The 18927-nt window shown below is 35.0% G+C and overlaps 1 protein-coding gene across 2 annotated transcripts in view; it reads right to left on the bottom strand.

The window, feature by feature from the left end:
• Window positions 1–18927, bottom strand: part of PRKX (protein kinase cAMP-dependent X-linked catalytic subunit) — a 140852-nt gene that overhangs the window by 47463 nt on the left and 74462 nt on the right. For both annotated transcript variants that reach the window (XM_072614463.1, XM_072614464.1), the window contains exon 3: window positions 2207–2470. In XM_072614463.1, coding sequence (XP_072470564.1) covers window positions 2207–2470 — 264 coding nt within the window. The remainder of the gene's footprint in view (window positions 1–2206; window positions 2471–18927) is intronic.

Genomic DNA, 18927 nt, shown 5'->3' with positions numbered 1-18927 from the left:
TCCAGATATGAAAACTTAAGGTGACTTACACTAAACTTATTCTCTGATTCTAAAATGAATTACAGCACAATTATTTAAAGTGCTATTAGAGAACAAAGCTTCTATCAAAACTAAATATAACTTTTTTTCCTGGACTTAAGACAATATTTTTTCTATAAAACCAAGTTTGAATACCAAAGAAAGTTGCAAAAAAACCTAATTGTTAGTTTTAGACCAAAATCCTTCAAAGCACCAAAAAGCAATGTAAAAAATAATTAAACCATATCAAGGAAAATAATTATAATCAATAAAGTAATACAGAGTATTTTTAATAAAACGCTATTGTTAAAATGTATTTTAACTATTAAAAAGTAAAGTTTGCTTTGCATTACTAAACATATTGAAAATATTTTAAAATGCTTTTCTTAAATATATATTTATTCTCTTCGCTTAAACCATATTTTTTTTCTCCTTTTTTAAAGAAAAATTATACTACTTCTCTGTATCCATGCAAATCTAAAGCAGACATTATATTTATCTTCATCCCAAATTATTCAACCTCATTTCTACTGTACGAATCTTACCTAACAATCATGTATACCTGTACGTATACCTAATGGGCGAATATAGGTGAGCTACCATGCTAAGAATAGGACCAAAAGAGATTGGCCTTTACTAAAGAATTTAATTTGGTTATCTTCTAAATCTATTTGATGCTATCAGACACTAAAGAGACATGAGGAAAAAAAATAATAAAATTTCCCATCAAGCTATGACTTGCAAAAGAGGAGAGATTAAAGTCCATTTATGGTTACATCAACATAGTACCAAATTCCTCCAGGCAATTACAATCTGCCCCTCCTTCAATTTTCACTTAAAATAATTTTACTTTTTTGAGTGTTAATTATGCTTTCTCAGCAATGAGTCACTGAAGTAGTATAAAAGCAAGAATAAAACAGCAATAGTTTAAAGAGCCAACTCCATTACTTCTATTTTAATCAATCTTCCACAGAAACTATTTTTTTTAATTGTTAAGACATAAAGTCTCAGTTTCCTCATTTGTAACATGAGAGGGTTAGACAGACAATCACTAAAAACAGGGTTAGACAGACAACCACTAAAACAGATGTGTGTGCACAAACGAAAATTCGTAACAGCCACAGTGTGGCAGCACCTACACTCGAAACCAGATTCTTAAAATCTGTCAAGTCACTATGATTCAATCTTCAGCTGCCACTGCTCTTTATAATGCACTTTTTAGCTCTCTCCTTATGGATCTAAAAAACTAACTTTTAAAGGGCGGAGGTATCCGATTCACAGTATGTTTAACTAAGAAATCATTTCATTTAAAAAATATTCCTAGGTATCAACAACTAAAACGATTGAGGAAAAATATAGAGAATAAACAGTATTAATTCCTTCCTGAAAGCATGTCAAATTTTCCTGAGAAAGCCAAACTCTTTATAAGGTACCAAAATAGAAAAGTAGATATTTATAGAATGCTATAAAGTGGCATGCAATTTTATCTGACCTTATATGACAAAGAAGTTTTCCACATAATTTATCTGTTCAATAACTGAAGGTTAAATATTTTTGAGGGAAATCTTTCTAGAATGTATTATACAGTTCCCTTTCTTGAATATTCAGAATATAGTTAAATATTATTTAGAATATAATACAATATTCAGAATATAATTTGTCTTTTTTAATTACTCATGCTTTAATTCTGAACATCAATTATCATACTGTGCTGTAATATAATAATACTCTTCAGGCCTAATGAGCTGCATGGGAACAAACACTAAATGATCCCAGACTTGTTTTATAAGATGTTTCTGCTTTTTATATTTGTTCTTTCTCTCCTTCAAAATAACTTCTCAAAGCTAGTTAATTCAACCATTCATTATTTGCGAAGATAATCTTACACACACACACACACACACACACACACACACACACACATACACACACACACCACAATGTGTGAATGTATATGCGTATAGTCATGTCTATATATACATATATATATGTGCATGTGCCTATATACATACATGTGGTTGTATCCGTAACATATATAACATGTACAATTTACACAGAATATGCATTTAAATCATGTAAAAATGAAAAATCTTAATCAAAAGAGGCATCTAAATGGTAAGCAAACACTTTTTCAACTATTAACTTTCATAATTTTCAAATTTCAAAATTAAAAGACTTTGTATCTTACCTGTCTACTAGCTTTTTAGCAAATCCAAAATCAGTGAGCTTGATATGGCCTTCTTTATCTAATAATATATTTTCAGGTTTTAGATCTCTGTAAACTATTTCTTTGGAGTGCAAATATTCTATTGCACAGATAATCTCTGCAGAGTAAAATAGTCCTGTGCTGTTATTGAACCGTCCCATGTTTCTCAAGTAGCTGAAAAGTTCTCCTCCAGGAACATATTCCATTAACATATATAAAAATCTTTCATCATGATAGGTCCAGTATCTGCAATATATAATTATACATTTTGTTAGCAAATGACAAGCCACACCGACGTATTAAGAAGCAAAATTTCCAAAATCATTTTAAGCTTCAATATAACAAACAATAAGTAGTTAAGAAATGTCATGTTGTCATATAGACACCAGGATTAGCATGATAATTAAAGGCAGGCATTTGTAATATACTTCATTTAAGAGAAGAATCTTACTCAGAAAAGATCATAAAGTCTAAAGGCGCAAAAAATGCAGAGAATGTCTAAATAATTACCTACATGTAATTACGTAGAGAAGCAGCTTGGATAGCATGAAATCATAGCTAGAGATATTTACATATAGACAACAGAGTAATCAAGCAGGGAATATGGATGGAAAAGGGGGCATCAGAACTAGAATGTTCTTCAGGATAACTAGTTCAACATGTTCATTTTACAATTTAAGAAACTGAGGTCTGAACAAGCAAAGTGACCGTAATGGTAATTTAAATAGGAAGATCTTCCCATTCAATTAACAGGCCCATGTGACCTGTAAATCACATGGAAGTCTAAGTCACATGTGGAGGGAGGAGTTTGCTCAATGGGTGGAACAGGAAGGGTGGAGCAGAGCTGAGAAGAAATTGGTCAGAACAGTCAGAACTGAGGGAGATAGAAAGCATAGTGGGAGAGCTTGTTTGTGATTTTGTTTAAGGGAGCTGGTTTGTGGCAAAGTCCTAGCAAGGGGAAAGCTTGGGGCTGGTGTTGCCCTCTGTATTGTTATTATGAATAGATTTCTTTGTTACTATGATGGACTTGGCTTTCTGGTGCTGGGATTTGGCTTTCTGGTATCTGAATAAATGTTTTGGTTCTGTCTTCCATGTGGAGAGATTGTTGTATTTCTCAATTCAGAACTGTGCCAGCATATTCAACACTGTAGGTCCTCTGAATATCTCCTTGGCGTTACAGTGACTCATAGAGGATCACGTAACTTCAGAAATAATAACCATTTTATGACATTCTCTTATGTAGAAAAAGAAAAGGAAACAAAACACACAACTCTGTGAAAGGACTAGAATGTGAAATCATTTGCTTAAGGTAACACAACCAGATAAGAAATGTCAACTATGTACTGAAAGAAGTTTGTTCTTTCTTATATGAAGAAAAAGAAAAGAACATTTTAACAACCTTGAGTTTTGAGTGATGCACATCTTTACATACAAATGGTCACTTGAATGCTGCTGTTTTCCCTTACCTCCCAACCACCAAAGGCTTTTCTGTCCCCCTAGCTTTTGTCAATCTACCATCTACCTTTTCTGGCACAATGGTGTTACCTGCTAACAGGAAACTGTCTAACTTACTGTCTCTTTTACACTTTGTTCTTATTTCATCCCCTTCCATATCAAATTTCCTTCTGCAGTTCATACAGGAGTTATTCTTCTATGTCTCCTTTAACTACTTAGAGCTTATTAAATTACACTTCATGTCAGTGTCTAGCATGTATGTATAACCCCCTTCTTTTTCCCTCCCTATTTTAACTGTAATTCTCTCTTCATTTTATTTGTGGGATAAAAATATTTAAATGCTGAGTCTCTACAGTCATATGAAGTTGCTCCGGGGGTTTTATACTCAGTGTCCCTAACCCTCCTCACCCTCCCCAGTCTCTGTATTACCTAGTGGGAGCCCTAATCTGCTTCTCAAAGTACTCCCATTCTTTACTTGATCCTCAGATGACTTTTTATCCCTGGAGTGCATCACTTCCCACTCCCTATCCTCAGAACAGGGTCAGGAAGCAGTTGGCTACTGTTCCTTCAGTACAATACATTGTTTTGCACCAAGGCAATTCAGGAATTCATAGACTGTGGGGATGAAGGGAAAGAGGGAAATGAGAAATGTATTCTTGGTATGTTTTTCAGTTTACTGAAGGAATCAACCTACCCTGCCATTTGTAATTAGATAAAGTGAAGAGATCACTACTATCCCTTTTCTCATCTTACTGGCAACATTACACTTGTTTGTGTAGAGGCAGGGAATGTCTTGTTTTGTTTTTTTAAAGTATTAAAATTGCAAGAATAGTCTTCTGTTTTTTAAAGCTGCAAGCAAATCACCTTTCAGCAATATTATAAGCTTTTGTGGGTTAGCCTAAAAACCTAATCAGTATAAATAACATTGTTGTTTCTATGGAAGGAATAACTCCTAGTTTCACAAAGATTATGTACACATAAATTCTGGAAACAAAAACAGGTTGTAAAGAAGGGTATTCCTGAGCCTCTGTAGTACAGTATAATGTTTATAACCATTGGACTGTTATTCCAAGTACAAGAAAGTTCTTCAGTATAACTTGCCAGCAGCAGCAGCCCTTGATGCTTCGCCTAAATTACCAAAACTATATCCAAATGTTAGTATTTGCTACGAGTATGACTAATAAATAGGCAAGGAGGATGCTAGTCTAAAAAGGCCTGTTGTTTTCAGCCTTGTCTGGTCTTTACAATGCGAAGTCAATTCTCTGAGTATTGTAGGAGAATATATTTTACTTTTTCTCAGCCATTCAAAACTATACTGAGTTCTTTACATGGTGCTACAGGGGCAGAAAACAGATAATGGATAAAGTTGAAGCATCCGAAAGGGATCATCAGTGAAAGAAACCATGAGTGTGGGTTAGGAGGATAGAATTACAGAGTTATAAAGCTTTCAAGATTAGAAGAAGAATAGGAGTATTTGATTCCTAATGACGATACCGGGTCAAACTGTATACACAAGTCTTAAGCTCAGAGCCAAGGAAGGAAAGGACAGTAGACCTGTAGTCAAATGTATTGGACTGGAGTTGTAACTCTGTCACCGGACCTTGAGCAAGACAATTAAACTTTCTGAACCTCTGTTTCCCGGTATACAAAATAGGTACAATAGCTGCTTTGGTTACCTAACAAGATTATTGAGAAACAAATAAGATGAACACACACTTTTATATCAATTTATGTACGTAAGGCATCATCATTATTATTATAAACATATTGATACATGGAGCCAAGGGATTCTAGTTCTGATGACTCTGCTGCTAAGTGTGATTTGGGCCTGTTTATAATCCTAAGTAAATTTTACTTTCCTCCCCCATACAATGAAGGGTTTGGATTGAAACATCTTTGAGGTCTTATAGCTCTAAAATTTAATGGTTCTCACTCATCCCCTTAATAAATTTTATCATGCCACTTAAAATTCAGCTATGATCATGGCTGGTAGTGCTAGTTTATCTCTACTTTTAAAAGTTTATTTTGGTGAGGCGATATGGTAAGATCTGTACTTTAGGAAAATCACTAAGGAAGTTCAGAGGAAAATGGATTGGGGTAAGGAAAGAATTGAGGCAGAGGAGCCAACAGAAAAAAAAATAATAATTCCTGCTCCAAAGGTACTTATATTCTAATGGGGAAGACAACTGTACATATACATATACATATATATATACATATATACAAGCACACACACATATATAATATATACATACAAAAACACCACAATACATACACACACTATATACGTGTGTACATGTGTGTATATATGCATACATGCATACATATGTGTATGCCATGAGATTGATAAATATACACACAGAGGCATACACAAACATACACATAAAGCAGTTAAATATATAAGATTGTGAAGCATGACAGTAGCAATCTGAAGGATCAGAATGAGGGTTCATGCAAAAGCTGGCTTTTAAAACTGCACTTTTAAAGACTGACTCTACGAGGTAAAAGGAAGGGAGACTATGCATGTGAGACCACCAATATAAGGACATGAAGATGGAAGATGGAATATTCTGAGTAAGAAACAAAGAGAAGTCAGTTTGGTTGCACACAGGAGTATGGTAGGGGGCATAATATCCACTGAGGCTGGAAATGTAGCTGGGGACAAATTGTTACAGGGTCAGGTAAGATGATATTTAAGGCTTCTTCTTACTCTGATTTTCTACTAGTTGATAAAGTGAAAATAGGCAAAGTCTGAAAAAATCCAAATAACCAATATTTTAAGAGTACAAAGCATAATGTTAACATATCAATATAGGAATTGAAAATAGCCTCAAGAGGTAACATTTTGCAAAAGGAGGCACTAGTTCAAATATTAAATTACGAAGAAAATTTAAAGCAGAAATCATGAGATTACCAGTTTCATTATTCTTCCAGAAGTTGCAAGAGAGAGGTCAATTAATATTAACAAGACTAAAGCTAATTATACCATGACACGGGTTTTGCTACCACAAAGATAGGCCACAGTAGTGATGAAGAAATTAAATTATGTGGGCATCTGCTGGAGTTTTTCACTCAGTTGAAAAAAGAGTAACTAACACTCTTGCATTGCTAATAATTTTGTCTTTGAAAAGTTAGGATAATAAATAAAAAGAAATTCTATTCCATACATGATGAACAGTGTAACATGAACAGTGCAATAAAGAAGCCAAAAACCCCATCTTAAGTCACTTTAAGAAAGGCAAGCTGTTCATTGTTCAAAGTCTCACTGTATCATTGTTCAGACCTTGTTTGAGGCACTGTACTCATTTCTAGATGCCATATGTTAGAAAGTTGTAGTGATAAGATAGACCGTATCTAGAAAAGAAAAATCAGAATAGTAAAGAACCTAGAGTTCAAGCCACATGAAAACTATCAAAAGAAGTGAGGATGTTTAGCTAGGAGAAAGGAAAATATGGAATGAGGGGGAAGACAGTTATCTATAAGTATGTAGGGGCGGGGTTTGATATATGGAAAAATTAGCTTCATCCTGTCTGCCAGGAGTTGGAGGCAAATTTAGGATTTGTGAAAAGAAAAACTTTTTTTTTAAGAATTAGAACTATTCATAAGTGAGATGGGCTACTTCAGGAGGTAGTGGGTTCCCCCTCACTTGAGATCTTAAAGGACAACATAACTAAAAAGTTTTAAGATTTTAAAAGAGGACATAGAGCAGCAGAGTGCTAGACTTAAAGTCAGAAGGCTTAGTTTCAAATCATTATTAGCTCTGTGACCATAAGTAAGTCTCTTCTGTGCTTCGGTTTGCTCATCTATATATACAATGACAATAATGATGGTATCTGCCTTCTAAGGTTACTGTGCAGCTAAGTGGCACAGCAGGTAAGAGAGTCAGGCTTGGAGTCAGGAAGATTCACCCTCCTCAATTTTAATCCCACTTCAAACACTTACTAGCTGTGTGACCCTGGGCAAGTCACTTCACTCTGTTTGCCTCAGTTCCTTAGCTGTAAAAATGAGCTAGAGAAGCAAATGGCTGGGCACTCTAGTATCTTTTTCAAGAAAAACTGAAAATGGGTTCATGAAGAATGAGATATGACTGAAACAACTAACAATGCTAAAGCTCAAACGAAACTAATGCATGTGTAAAATGCTCCACAAACCTTAAAGTGCTACATAAATCCATTATGTTATGAAATGAGAAGGAATCCTTTTACATGTTGACTTCTGGTGGTCCCATCTACCTCTGAAATTTAAATTTGGCAATTCTGTAAAACCTTAAGCATGCTACCTCTTTTATTGCAACACTATGATTCATAAAAGGTTGATTATTACTCAAGTGGCAAGAACTCAAGTGCTTACAGAGTTTAGATATTCTGAATGTTCATAATGGTTTAATTTTAATTGGGGGCTCATAGGTTCTGGATTTAACCTGATTTGGGACTAACCAGCCAGTAAAGTAGATAATTCAGTTACCCAATGAAGCCTTTGTTAAAAAATGAAAATCCAATACTAATATTTAAAATACTAATGTTTAAAATTTCAAAATTTTTAAAGTTTTCAGTGAAAATTAATTTATTAATAGGATTAATGTCAGTTATTAACTTAGCATGAGATACTCAGATAATTCAAGGAAAATATAAAAGTAAACTCAATGGCATATCTTAGAAGATAAATTACTTCCAAGGCAAATCTATACCTTCTCTACACCACCAGAACTAAAAAACTCATTCAAGAATGAAAGTCTAATCTGAACCCTATTAATTATTTCATAATTCACATAGAAACTTTTACCTTGTTCCACCAATCTCTAGTAATGTACTAATATATTTTCCATTTTTTCCTTATGTTTAGCCTATGACAACTGCGATTAGATTAGTTAAGATAGCACGATTTACCAAACACCACTTACATGCATTGATAACTCTATGGAATTGGCTATGTCAAGACAGACTGAATTCCTAATGCTGGAAGTTATTCAAGCAGAAGCCAGCAGAGATTTATCTGAGGTTCTATAAACAGAATTTATGTATCAGGTGAGAGTTGGGCAAGGTTATTTATTAGAATAATTTCAAAATCTATGATGGTATAATATTCATTAGGGAGATTATGATAGGGAATAAAAGATGAATCTTTCTTTTTGCCACTGGAAACTACAAAGTTCCTTGCTATAAGATCCCACAAACATTTTCCTGTTCCTAAAAGTGGCTGCAAATATTATGCAGTTTTCTTCATTCTCATAAATTCTACTGCAAGGCAGGAAATGGGTTAGAGGGGTGGGGCTGGGGAGAGAGACTATTTCCTTTTTTGTTTTTTAAACAAGTGGAAAGAAGATTATCTCCAGCTTCCTGGGAAATACTGGACTAGGATACTCTTTCCATATTAAATGTTAGGGAAGGTAAACAGAAAAGAAAATAATTCTTTTTCTAACTACCCTTCTAAAAGAGAGGAGGATAAATAGATGCTCCTCCAGGGCAACATTTCATTTAACCTATGCAACTCATTTGACTGTTCCCTCAAAAGAGATCCATATGCCAGTTTCTCCAAGAGACAATGACTTAGTTAGCTTCTTTTAATTCTAGAAAGAAAAGTTTACTGAGGCAGAAGCTAGGAGACTAAGTGACAGATAGGAAGTGGTGCAGGTGAGATCTCAAATACAAACTCCTCCAGACAGACCTAGAAAATGGACCAACTGAATCTTGTTGGGGAAATCCAGAAAAATAAAATCTTAAGTCCTATACATAACCCACATGAGCATAAAGAGACAGACAGGGAGGTCTGAAGACATTGGGGATAGAGTAAGCCAAAAGCCTGAAGTGTGGACTCTAAAGTCCCCAGAGAGAGGCTGAGCAGCTGGGCTACGAGAGGTCCCAGACCTAGACCCATAATAGGGACAGGTACAAACTGGCAGCTTTGTAACCAACTACCTACCCAGTTCTGGGTCACAGATCCAGGTCAAACTGAGAAGGGGACCTGTACAAGGGGGTAGCATTTCTGGATATGGAGGCCCTGGGCTTTGAATAGAGAAAGCAGGAAGTTTAGGAACCAGCAGCAACAGCTTTATAGTACAGAACCCAGGGAAGCAGGGTCTCACTTCCAATCTAGCCCAGCCTGCAGAGGAATTGCCAGGGCAGTAATCTCAGACCAAGAGAACCTACAACTCTGCTGTCCAAAGCCACCAGAACTTTCCAGCTAACCGACAGGAGTGAAGGCCAACAGCAGGTTACTCTTGCACAGCCTCAAACCCAGGTCCAGAACCTGTAAAGCTCAGACCAGGAGGGCAGCAATCTGTCTTTGTCCTGGATTACATTTTCCCTGTGATCCAGGAGTAACACAATATTCAGTATCCTCAAGAAAACAGTAACAAGTTCAGTCCAGACCTGCCCTTCAAAAATTAGGAAGAGCACAGAGGTAACATCAAGTCCAAAGTCAAGTCTGGAAAAATGTATGCACAATCAAAAGAGAAGAAAAAAAAAAGAACCCCACCATAATGGGCTACTATGGTGGCAGGGAAGTTCAAGACACAAACCCAGAAAAAGATGACTCCAAAACATCTATATGCAACGCCTCAGAGAAAAACACAGCTTGAGAACAAACTCTACTAAAATTCCTGGAAGAAATGGATCAAGAGTTAAAAGGAAAAAAAATTAATCTTTTTATAAATGGAATGAGAGTACTTCAGGGAAAAATTGGAAAAGAAATGTGAGTTATGAAGGAAAGAATAAAACCTTCCCCAAGCAACAAAATCCCTGAAATCTGAATGTACCAAATAGCAGCCAATGACTCTATGAGGCATCAATAAATATTACAATAAAATCAAAAAGCTGAAAACAGAAGAAAATGTAATACATCGTAGCAAAAACAACTGACCTGGAAAACAGATCAAGAGAAAAAATTACAAGTCATTGGACTGCCTCAACAACAAGACCAAAAAAAAAAGTCTTAATATTATATTTCAAAAACTCTTAAAAGAAAATTGACCAGAGAGCAAAGTGGAAAGAGAAAGAATCTACCACTTTTTTCGTGAAAGAAACCCTCAAATGAAAACTCCCAGGAATTCAGAGCTTCCAAGAGAAAGAAAAACTTCTGTAAGAAACCAGAAAGAAAGAATCCAAGTACCAAGGTGCTAGAGTTTGTCTTGAGCCACTACCATAAAGGAAAAAAGAATTATGCATACGATACTCCAGAAGGCAAATGACATGGGCTTACAGTCAAGAACTACTTACCCAGTAAAACTGAGTATAATGTTACATAGGGAAAAAATGAACTTTTTAATGAAATAGAGGACTTCCAATCATTTCTCATAAAAATATCAGAGCTGCAAAGAGACTCTGGAGTTCAAATACAAGGGAATAGAAATAAAAAAAGGTAAACATGAATGAACAACGATAAAGAACTAAACAAGGATAAACTTGCTTACGTTAAAGTATATGGAGATAATATATGTCTCTTCTCAGCCCTCTCATCATCAAAGCTCATACAGGGAGTTCAACTTAAAAACAAAACAGAACACTGGATGAATCAGGCACATGAAATGAAATAAAAAATTTTTATCCTATCTCTAATTCCTTTGCTTTATGATTTTAAAAAATGTGCTGTATTCGTTGACACAGCTTACTCCTTTGAGGTATTCTTAAAGTCGATTCCTTTAACCAACAATTTAGCAGGATCCAACTACTTTATAGTTTTGGATCCCAGTTTAAATCATGGTACTTGTAGACTAGATGAGCAATTCTAGATTTCACTCCTGCAGGAACAGTCAAACTAGTGCTAAATGAATTGTTTTTGTCTACAAGGTGATCATCCCATATAGAAAATAGTAAAAGCATCAGGTATCATGAGAACGGAGAGGAAAAACAAGGGGGAAAATTTTGCATTGTACATATGGAGTCTGTTAAACTTTCATGATAGTAATGACATGAGATCTAAAACTGCTTAATCTCACCATTATTTAGATCTAGAGGAGAGTTACTTGTAGCAAACAGTCCTCTTTCCAACCTTTGTTCATTAACCAACTAACCACTGCAATCAAGACACCAGCTAGAACTGCTGAGTAGGAAGAAGGCATCTAGGATTTGTTGCCTAAGTAGCAACAAGCAATGATACTGGTAAGAGTTTAGAGTAGATATAGCTGTAAAAGGACAGTCTTTACTCCCATATCTCAACATCTGTCAAAAACCCAGATCTCATGCTATTTTAGGTTTGTGGGGAGATTTTTATTTACTGATAAGGCATATCTTTCTTTGCCTAGAAACGAAGACACCTGATATGTGGGTGTTTGAAATGCAAGGAAGTCAATAAAGTATGCATTTTTGCTCCAACAAAGAACATGTTTAAACCATCTGCCTTAAGTACTTATGGCAAGTCACTATGGTTGTCTTACTTTTTTACTATTCTGAAAATCATCATTCATATGGCAAGATAAAATAAAGGCCAATAAAGATACACTTCCAAATCTCATTTAGCTGTAGCCTTTAAATAATTATCAAATAAAGACCAAAATCATAATACCTGCCTCTTGAAAAATATTAATACAGAGAGGCAAGATTTCCTTGAGGCAAAGGTAGTATAAACATCAAATAGGGAAGAACTTCACAAGTACACAAAATGATAATAAAAATAAAAATGAGCTTGGGAGAATTTTCTTTCCTATCTTCAATAAAGGCAACAAATAGTGTTTTCTTCCTCCAAAGTATGAACACTTTTATAGAAGAGAATAAAGTTACTTGAAAATAACACCAAATCTTCATCTTCCTAAGACAAAGATTTAAGAAACATAGCTTTAGCACTACTTCCTTTTAGAACTGGGTATGTGTCAACCAAATCAGAAACAGAAGTGGATTTCAGCTTAAAAAAAAATAAAGAACCGAATAAGAAGTGAGCCCTCCTCCCAAAATGATAAGACATTCTAGGAAAGGATAAGAAAATTTAATGCCTGGCAGGATTCTTTGTTTGCTTAAAGAGAACCCCAAGGATAGCTGCCCATGTCAAGATGCTCTCCCTGGACCCTCTGCCAAGTGCAGCTGACTTCACTTTTTCCTTTCTCCCAATCCTCGATGACCTGTGATCATGTTTATTGTAAAAAACTAAATAATTTCACAGAACAGAGATTTTTTTAAAAAGTCTATAATAGTACACTATAGCAAATGACAAGATGGAAATTCTACTCTAGATTCGACAGCAGTTAAGTGACAAGATGAGGTCAGAAGAGAAGGCCACTGAACTTTTGCAGGAGGAGAGGAGCCTTTAGCTTTTTAAGACTAAGTTCAGAGACAGGAAGAGAGATCAGAGAAGGGGAAGACAAAAACAAACCACAACAAAATTCAACAGATGCATATGCTTTAGGAAGGGTGGGGCAACAAATTTTAAAAATGTACTGGTTTTACCTAGAAAAATGTCTCTATGTAAAAACAAAACTTGTACTATAATTTTCTAAATCTGAATGATGACATACACATAGCTAAGCATTATACTTCTGCAACAAAACCATTTGTAAACATTAACATCTTTCATTTGGATTTTTCATGTGAACGCTGACATATCAATAAACTTATATCCAACATGTATTTAACTTTTATAAATTCAAGTCAGCCTCTAGAACACCATTTCTTAAATAATTATTATAGTTTGTCCCATAGTGTCCTAAAAGATTTTAATGCTCTTCTAAAATTAAGGCACCCAAGAAATAACATTATCGTTAGACAAGAGCTGGGCAACTAACACACGTCCTATAGAAACTTTTACGGCAATCGGTTGTAAGCCAAATATTCAATTAAATGAACATGTTTAACCTTGAAAACTATTCATTAGTTTGTTTTTAAAAAAATAATTGGTTTTACATCCCCTACATTTCTCCCGGTATTTACCCTCCCCCTTCCCAGAGTCATCTCTTATCTATTAGCTTGCTAATTAAATTATTGGGGAAAAACAAGAATTCCCATTTTTATCCTTAAATATCAGTGTGATGAATCCTACTTGGAGTCAGAGAACCTGGGTTCAAATATCAATTGTTCTCATTAATATGTGTGATTATGGGCATGACACCTAATCTTCCTCAGTTTCCTCATCTATAAAATGAGGGTGTTAGATCAGAGTTTCCATTTAGTTTAAGCCATGTTACTATGATTTAGTGATCCAAGCAAACTTATACCTCTCTCCCATCCAAAGTGCTTTATAAGTCAATAAACCTGACTGCTATACTGACTATAAAGTAGAAATTTTTAGAACTGAGTACAGAATGAAATCTAAACCCAATAAAATATGTCAAGATAACTTTGAAACAGAGATCTGATAAGCCAGTTCACATTTTTTAAAAGATATACTCCTATCAACATTACAGTAAAAAACACATTAGGACTCTACAGTATTACTCTTCCTACAGCTAGCAAAAATTCTAGCAAAAATGACAAAATACACTATAGAATTCTAGACTCTCTCCAAAAGAGCTACGAAGACATGTAGCTTTCCACCTAAAGGAGGAGAATTTCAAGGCCTCAATTGCCATGTTACAGCTTCAGGCTCAACTTCCAGAGCTCAGCTTCCAAGAACCTTTCTCTGCAAAAAGGGTGGGACAGAAGGGTAGGAACTGTACTGATCATCTTTCATTCTGAAATGAAGAAGAAAGAAATTAAATTAAAAGTTTTTGCACAGAATATCAACACAACTAGGATTAGAAGAAAAACTATCAAGAGGAAAGAATATTTTTGTCAATTTTCTCTGATAATAGGCTATTGTCTAAGATAGATATTTGTGCCTAGTCCCTATATAATACCAATAGCCAGCCATTCCCCAATGGAGAAGTGGTCAAAGGAAATGAAGTTTTCAAAAGAACTGCAAAACAACAATCACATGAAAGGCTGTTTCAAATCACTAATAAGAAAAATGTTAAACAAAGCAGTTGAGGTTTCAACTGATGTCCAGAAAATTGGCAGATGACAACAGATAGAACTAGTCAATGTTGGAGAGGTTGTGAAAAGACACTGTTGATGGAGTTGTGAATTGGTCTTACCATTCTATAAAGCAATTTATGTGGAAAAAATTGCTCAAAAAATCCCAAATTTCTGAAAATAAATCTCAAGAAGGTCTGAAACATAATGATCCTATGGATGTCAAAATATTCATAGCAGCACTTTTTGTGGTAGCAAAATAAATAAAACAAATTTTTTAAAAACCCTAGAATAGCGGGTTCCCATTACCTGGGGAGTTACTAAATAAATTACAATATATGAATATAACGGAAAACCATTGTGTAGTAAAGAACAACTAGCATGGGAAATAGAAAAACATGGGGGGAGGACTATGAATTGATGGAATCAACAAGCATTTATTGATTACTATATGCTTGCGATTACAAGTGAAAGAATCAAACAATCTCTGCTCTCAATGAGCTTATATTCAAACAGGGGAAAGAAGACACACACAAAAATATATAGTAGTTGGAGAGGGTACTAACAGCTGGTGGAGATGAGGAGGAGGAAAGTTTTGAAGAAAAAGGATTCTACCAGGCAGAGATAAGGAGGAAATACATTCCAGAGAGGGGAGGCAGCCAGAACATGGAGATAGGAGATAGAGCATAGTAAGTAAGGAACAAAAAGAAGGTCCATTTGGCAAGACCACTAAATGTTGGGGGGCTCAGGTAAAGAGGCAGGAGTAATGTTCAACCAAGCTCCCAAGGTCTGAAGGACTCTAAAAGCTAAACAGAACTGTTTTCTCTTTTATTCTAGAGGAAACAGGAAACCACTAAAGTTGATTCAGTAGGGGAGTGACATGGTCAGATGCACTGAAAGAAAATCACTTTGTCAGCACTGAGGATGAAGCGGAATGGGGAGAAACTTTAGATTGGGAGACCAGTTAGGAAATAATAATTAAGGTGAGAGGTGATGAGAGCCTGAACTTTAAGGCTGGTAGCTGTGTGAATGAAAGAGATGGAGTTGAATGGGAGAAATGATGTGGAGGAAAAGATGGCAAGATGTGACAACTTACTGGATGGATACATAGGTTGAAAAAGGGTTAAGAGTCCAGGCTCAGGTTAATAACATGAGAGAACAGAAGAATAGTGGTACCTTCAACATTAATGAAGAAGTTTAGAAGAAAGAAGGTTTGGGGGAAAAGATAATAAGCTCTGTTAAGGTCATATTTTAAATGTCTCCAGGATATCTATTTTGAAATGTTCAATAGGCAATTAATGACATGCACCATAGAGCTCAGGTGAGAGAGTAGTATTGAGAATGAAGAAAACAGAACCAGGAAAACAACATACACAGCAACTATAGTAATATGCAAAAAAAGAACACTAAAATGAATGCTGTGTTAAGTATCATGGCCAATCGGAGCTCCAGAGAAGAAAAAGAAATATAATTCCCTCCATTTGTTGGAGAGTTAAGAAACTATGAGTGTGGAATGGTGAATATAGAGAGAGAAATACTGTCGGGTTTTTTGTTTGTTTTTGTTTCTTGTTTTGCTTTGGTTTTGGCTTAACTATCTTCCATGACTACAAAAGAAGGCTCATAAAATTGGGTGGGTGGATGGGGGAATGGCTATGATTTTTTTTCAAGTAATCAATACAACTTTTTTTTTCAATTATGTTATATTAAACTTTTATTACTTAACTACTTTCAACAGTTGTGTGAATATGCAAAATGAATTCCATAAGATTTTTTTAATGCATATTCAGAAAGTCATATTTCATTATAAATCTCTAAACTGGATTACAATGCATCCTATGATGACAAATACTAAAGAAGTAATTTTTTTTTTAATTAAATTTCAACCATTCCATTTCTGGAATTTCTGGACAGAATAAAATTATAGATTTAGGCTCATCAAAATCAGCAGAAAGAAATTAGTCACTTTAAAAAATACATACTTTTGCCATCAGTGCTTAAATATTTTCTTCTGACTGATGCTAAAATTTCTTTGGATACTTCCAGTAACATTTTTTTCCCACTTTCAAACATAAGTTCCCCTTAGATTTTTCCCAAAGTAGAAAAGTTTAGTCAGTTTGTTAATAGTGTTATAAGGGCTCTTACAGTAAATGGAGACTAAACACATTACTCTTTTACACAGTCTCTACCTGACACAAAATTTCCTGGTGTTCTTCCACACTAAAATTTAATTAATTAGTTTAATCTATATATAAAACAGCATATACACACTCTCATGGATACTAAAAATAAATTAACATTACATTCAAATATATACTACTGGACAACAAATTCTATTACCCCTAAACATAAGAAAATAGGCATTTTGACAAATATAAGCACACACGTTATAAGACAGTATAAATAGGAAAGTCTGATACAGTACAAAGAGTTTTGAAGCAAAAGACTTGAGATCAAATAATTTTCTTACCTATGTGACAATGGGCAGTTCACTTAGTGACCCTGGCTGGGCCTCAGTTTCATTATCTGTAAAATGAGGGGGCTAAGTAGCCTCAGGTATCTTCTAGATGCATACCTATGATCCTAAAGGACAAGTGTAGAACATGTCCCTCTGCCTTCACTGCCTCTGAGAACTCTTAAGCCTAACTCTTACCCCTCTAATGTGGCAATCAAGCTTATATCCTAGTGGTGACTAATATGGCCAATCTGTCTTCCCTTTCTCTTCCATGAAGCGCTGCGTGACATTTTTCCTTCATAATTTGTGATTTAGAGTCTAGTAAACTCTACCCCCAACCCACAAATGCACACATTTGTTTTTATTTCATTCCTGTTCTTTTTCTCTCTTTCAACTTTTAACCTGCTTGGGGGAAGGGAAAGATTTGTTTTAAAAAAAATTAAAAACAAAAAACTCTTGCTTTGTCCTTTTTTGGGTTCCACTAACAAAATAAACAACTAAACAAAACCTCTGAAGAGGGGCTAAATGTTGTAGCACGTCAATATCAAGAAAAAAAGACAATAATTCATTTTGAAGTAGAATCAAATATAAAAATCATTCACTACCATCAACCTAGTCTAAAACGCCTGACAGTGTCCATTGGCCCATTACAGGATTTCTACAAAAGACTCGATCTATTGTTTCCTCTTCTAATTAAATTTGCTTTTCCCATAGTGCCAACGGGCAAGTTTTTTTAAAACACCTTATTTAAATTCATATTTTTTCTCTTTGATTTAATTACTAGCATTGCAAAACATGGTTCTCAATTTTTTCATTATTAATATACTAGAAATTTAGCTACATTATGGGTTAAATAAGATTTTGTAGGCTAGCCTGGGGACTTAATCATTATTCTTTATTGTATTTATTTGCTTCTGGATGAAAATGCATTCCCCTTTTTCAGAGTAAGTACTATCAAATGCAACAAACTCCTAGGTATAACAGAGACCGTCTGGTACAGTGTTATTAGACAGTGTTAATAAATGGAAATGTCATCATATGAAAGGCTTAACACTCCACTACATTAAAATGGTTTAAAAATACAGCTAACTAGTACAAAACAAAGACCTTTCCAAAAATAGCTATTTTCTGTTATACCATAAAATGTGAATCTTTAATTTCTGATGGAAATTTTTGACGCAATAATTTCTGTGTTACCCACACATGCTTCAGAGCAATGGTCTAATGGGAATCCAGAAACTGATGAGTGAGTTTGGGCAATTCCCTTAAGCACTCGCTGCTCCAGTTTCCATGACTCAAAATGGGGATTCCACCTACACTTACACACCTAACATGTACTACATAACTCCTTGAAGGAAAAGTACTATAGAGTCACATTAAACTCTTGATTATCTGTGCCAGCAGAAGCAAGCAGATAACCAATATCCTAGATAGTTCAAAAGCTCACATCAAGAAGTCCAGTCCTGGCTCTCAACTAGTCATGGGCTGTGGAAACAGGCCAGAAAGAATAGAGCTATAAAGTGTATGTAATTTCTTTGCTGTAATCATTGTGTAGTATGGTAAGAATTGGACCAGGAGTTAGGAGAGCTACTTTTGCTACTAATTTACCTTGTGACCTTGAGCAAGTCACCTTATTTGTGTGATAAGGTAGACAAACTAGATAACTGGTAAGGTCCTTACTCGTTAGTTTGAATAGTGTGTGATTTTAATTAAATTCAGCTGCAGGAGGAGGAAAGTTCCCTCCAGTTGCCTGTAAAACCAGGAGTTGATCTTATTTCAGTGACTATTATGAGTAAATAATCAGGATGCACATGTGTACTACAAATCTTTTTACATTTGTTACAGAATACGGTTAATTAACAGATACACAGACACACAGACACACACACACAGACACACACACACCCCTACACCCCTAAATA

This window comes from Notamacropus eugenii, chromosome 5 (assembly GCF_028372415.1).
Source record: "Notamacropus eugenii isolate mMacEug1 chromosome 5, mMacEug1.pri_v2, whole genome shotgun sequence".
In the NCBI taxonomy this organism is placed as follows: domain Eukaryota; kingdom Metazoa; phylum Chordata; class Mammalia; order Diprotodontia; family Macropodidae; genus Notamacropus; species Notamacropus eugenii.
Note: the sequence above shows the minus strand (reverse complement) of the source record. Positions and strands in the feature narration are given on the sequence as shown.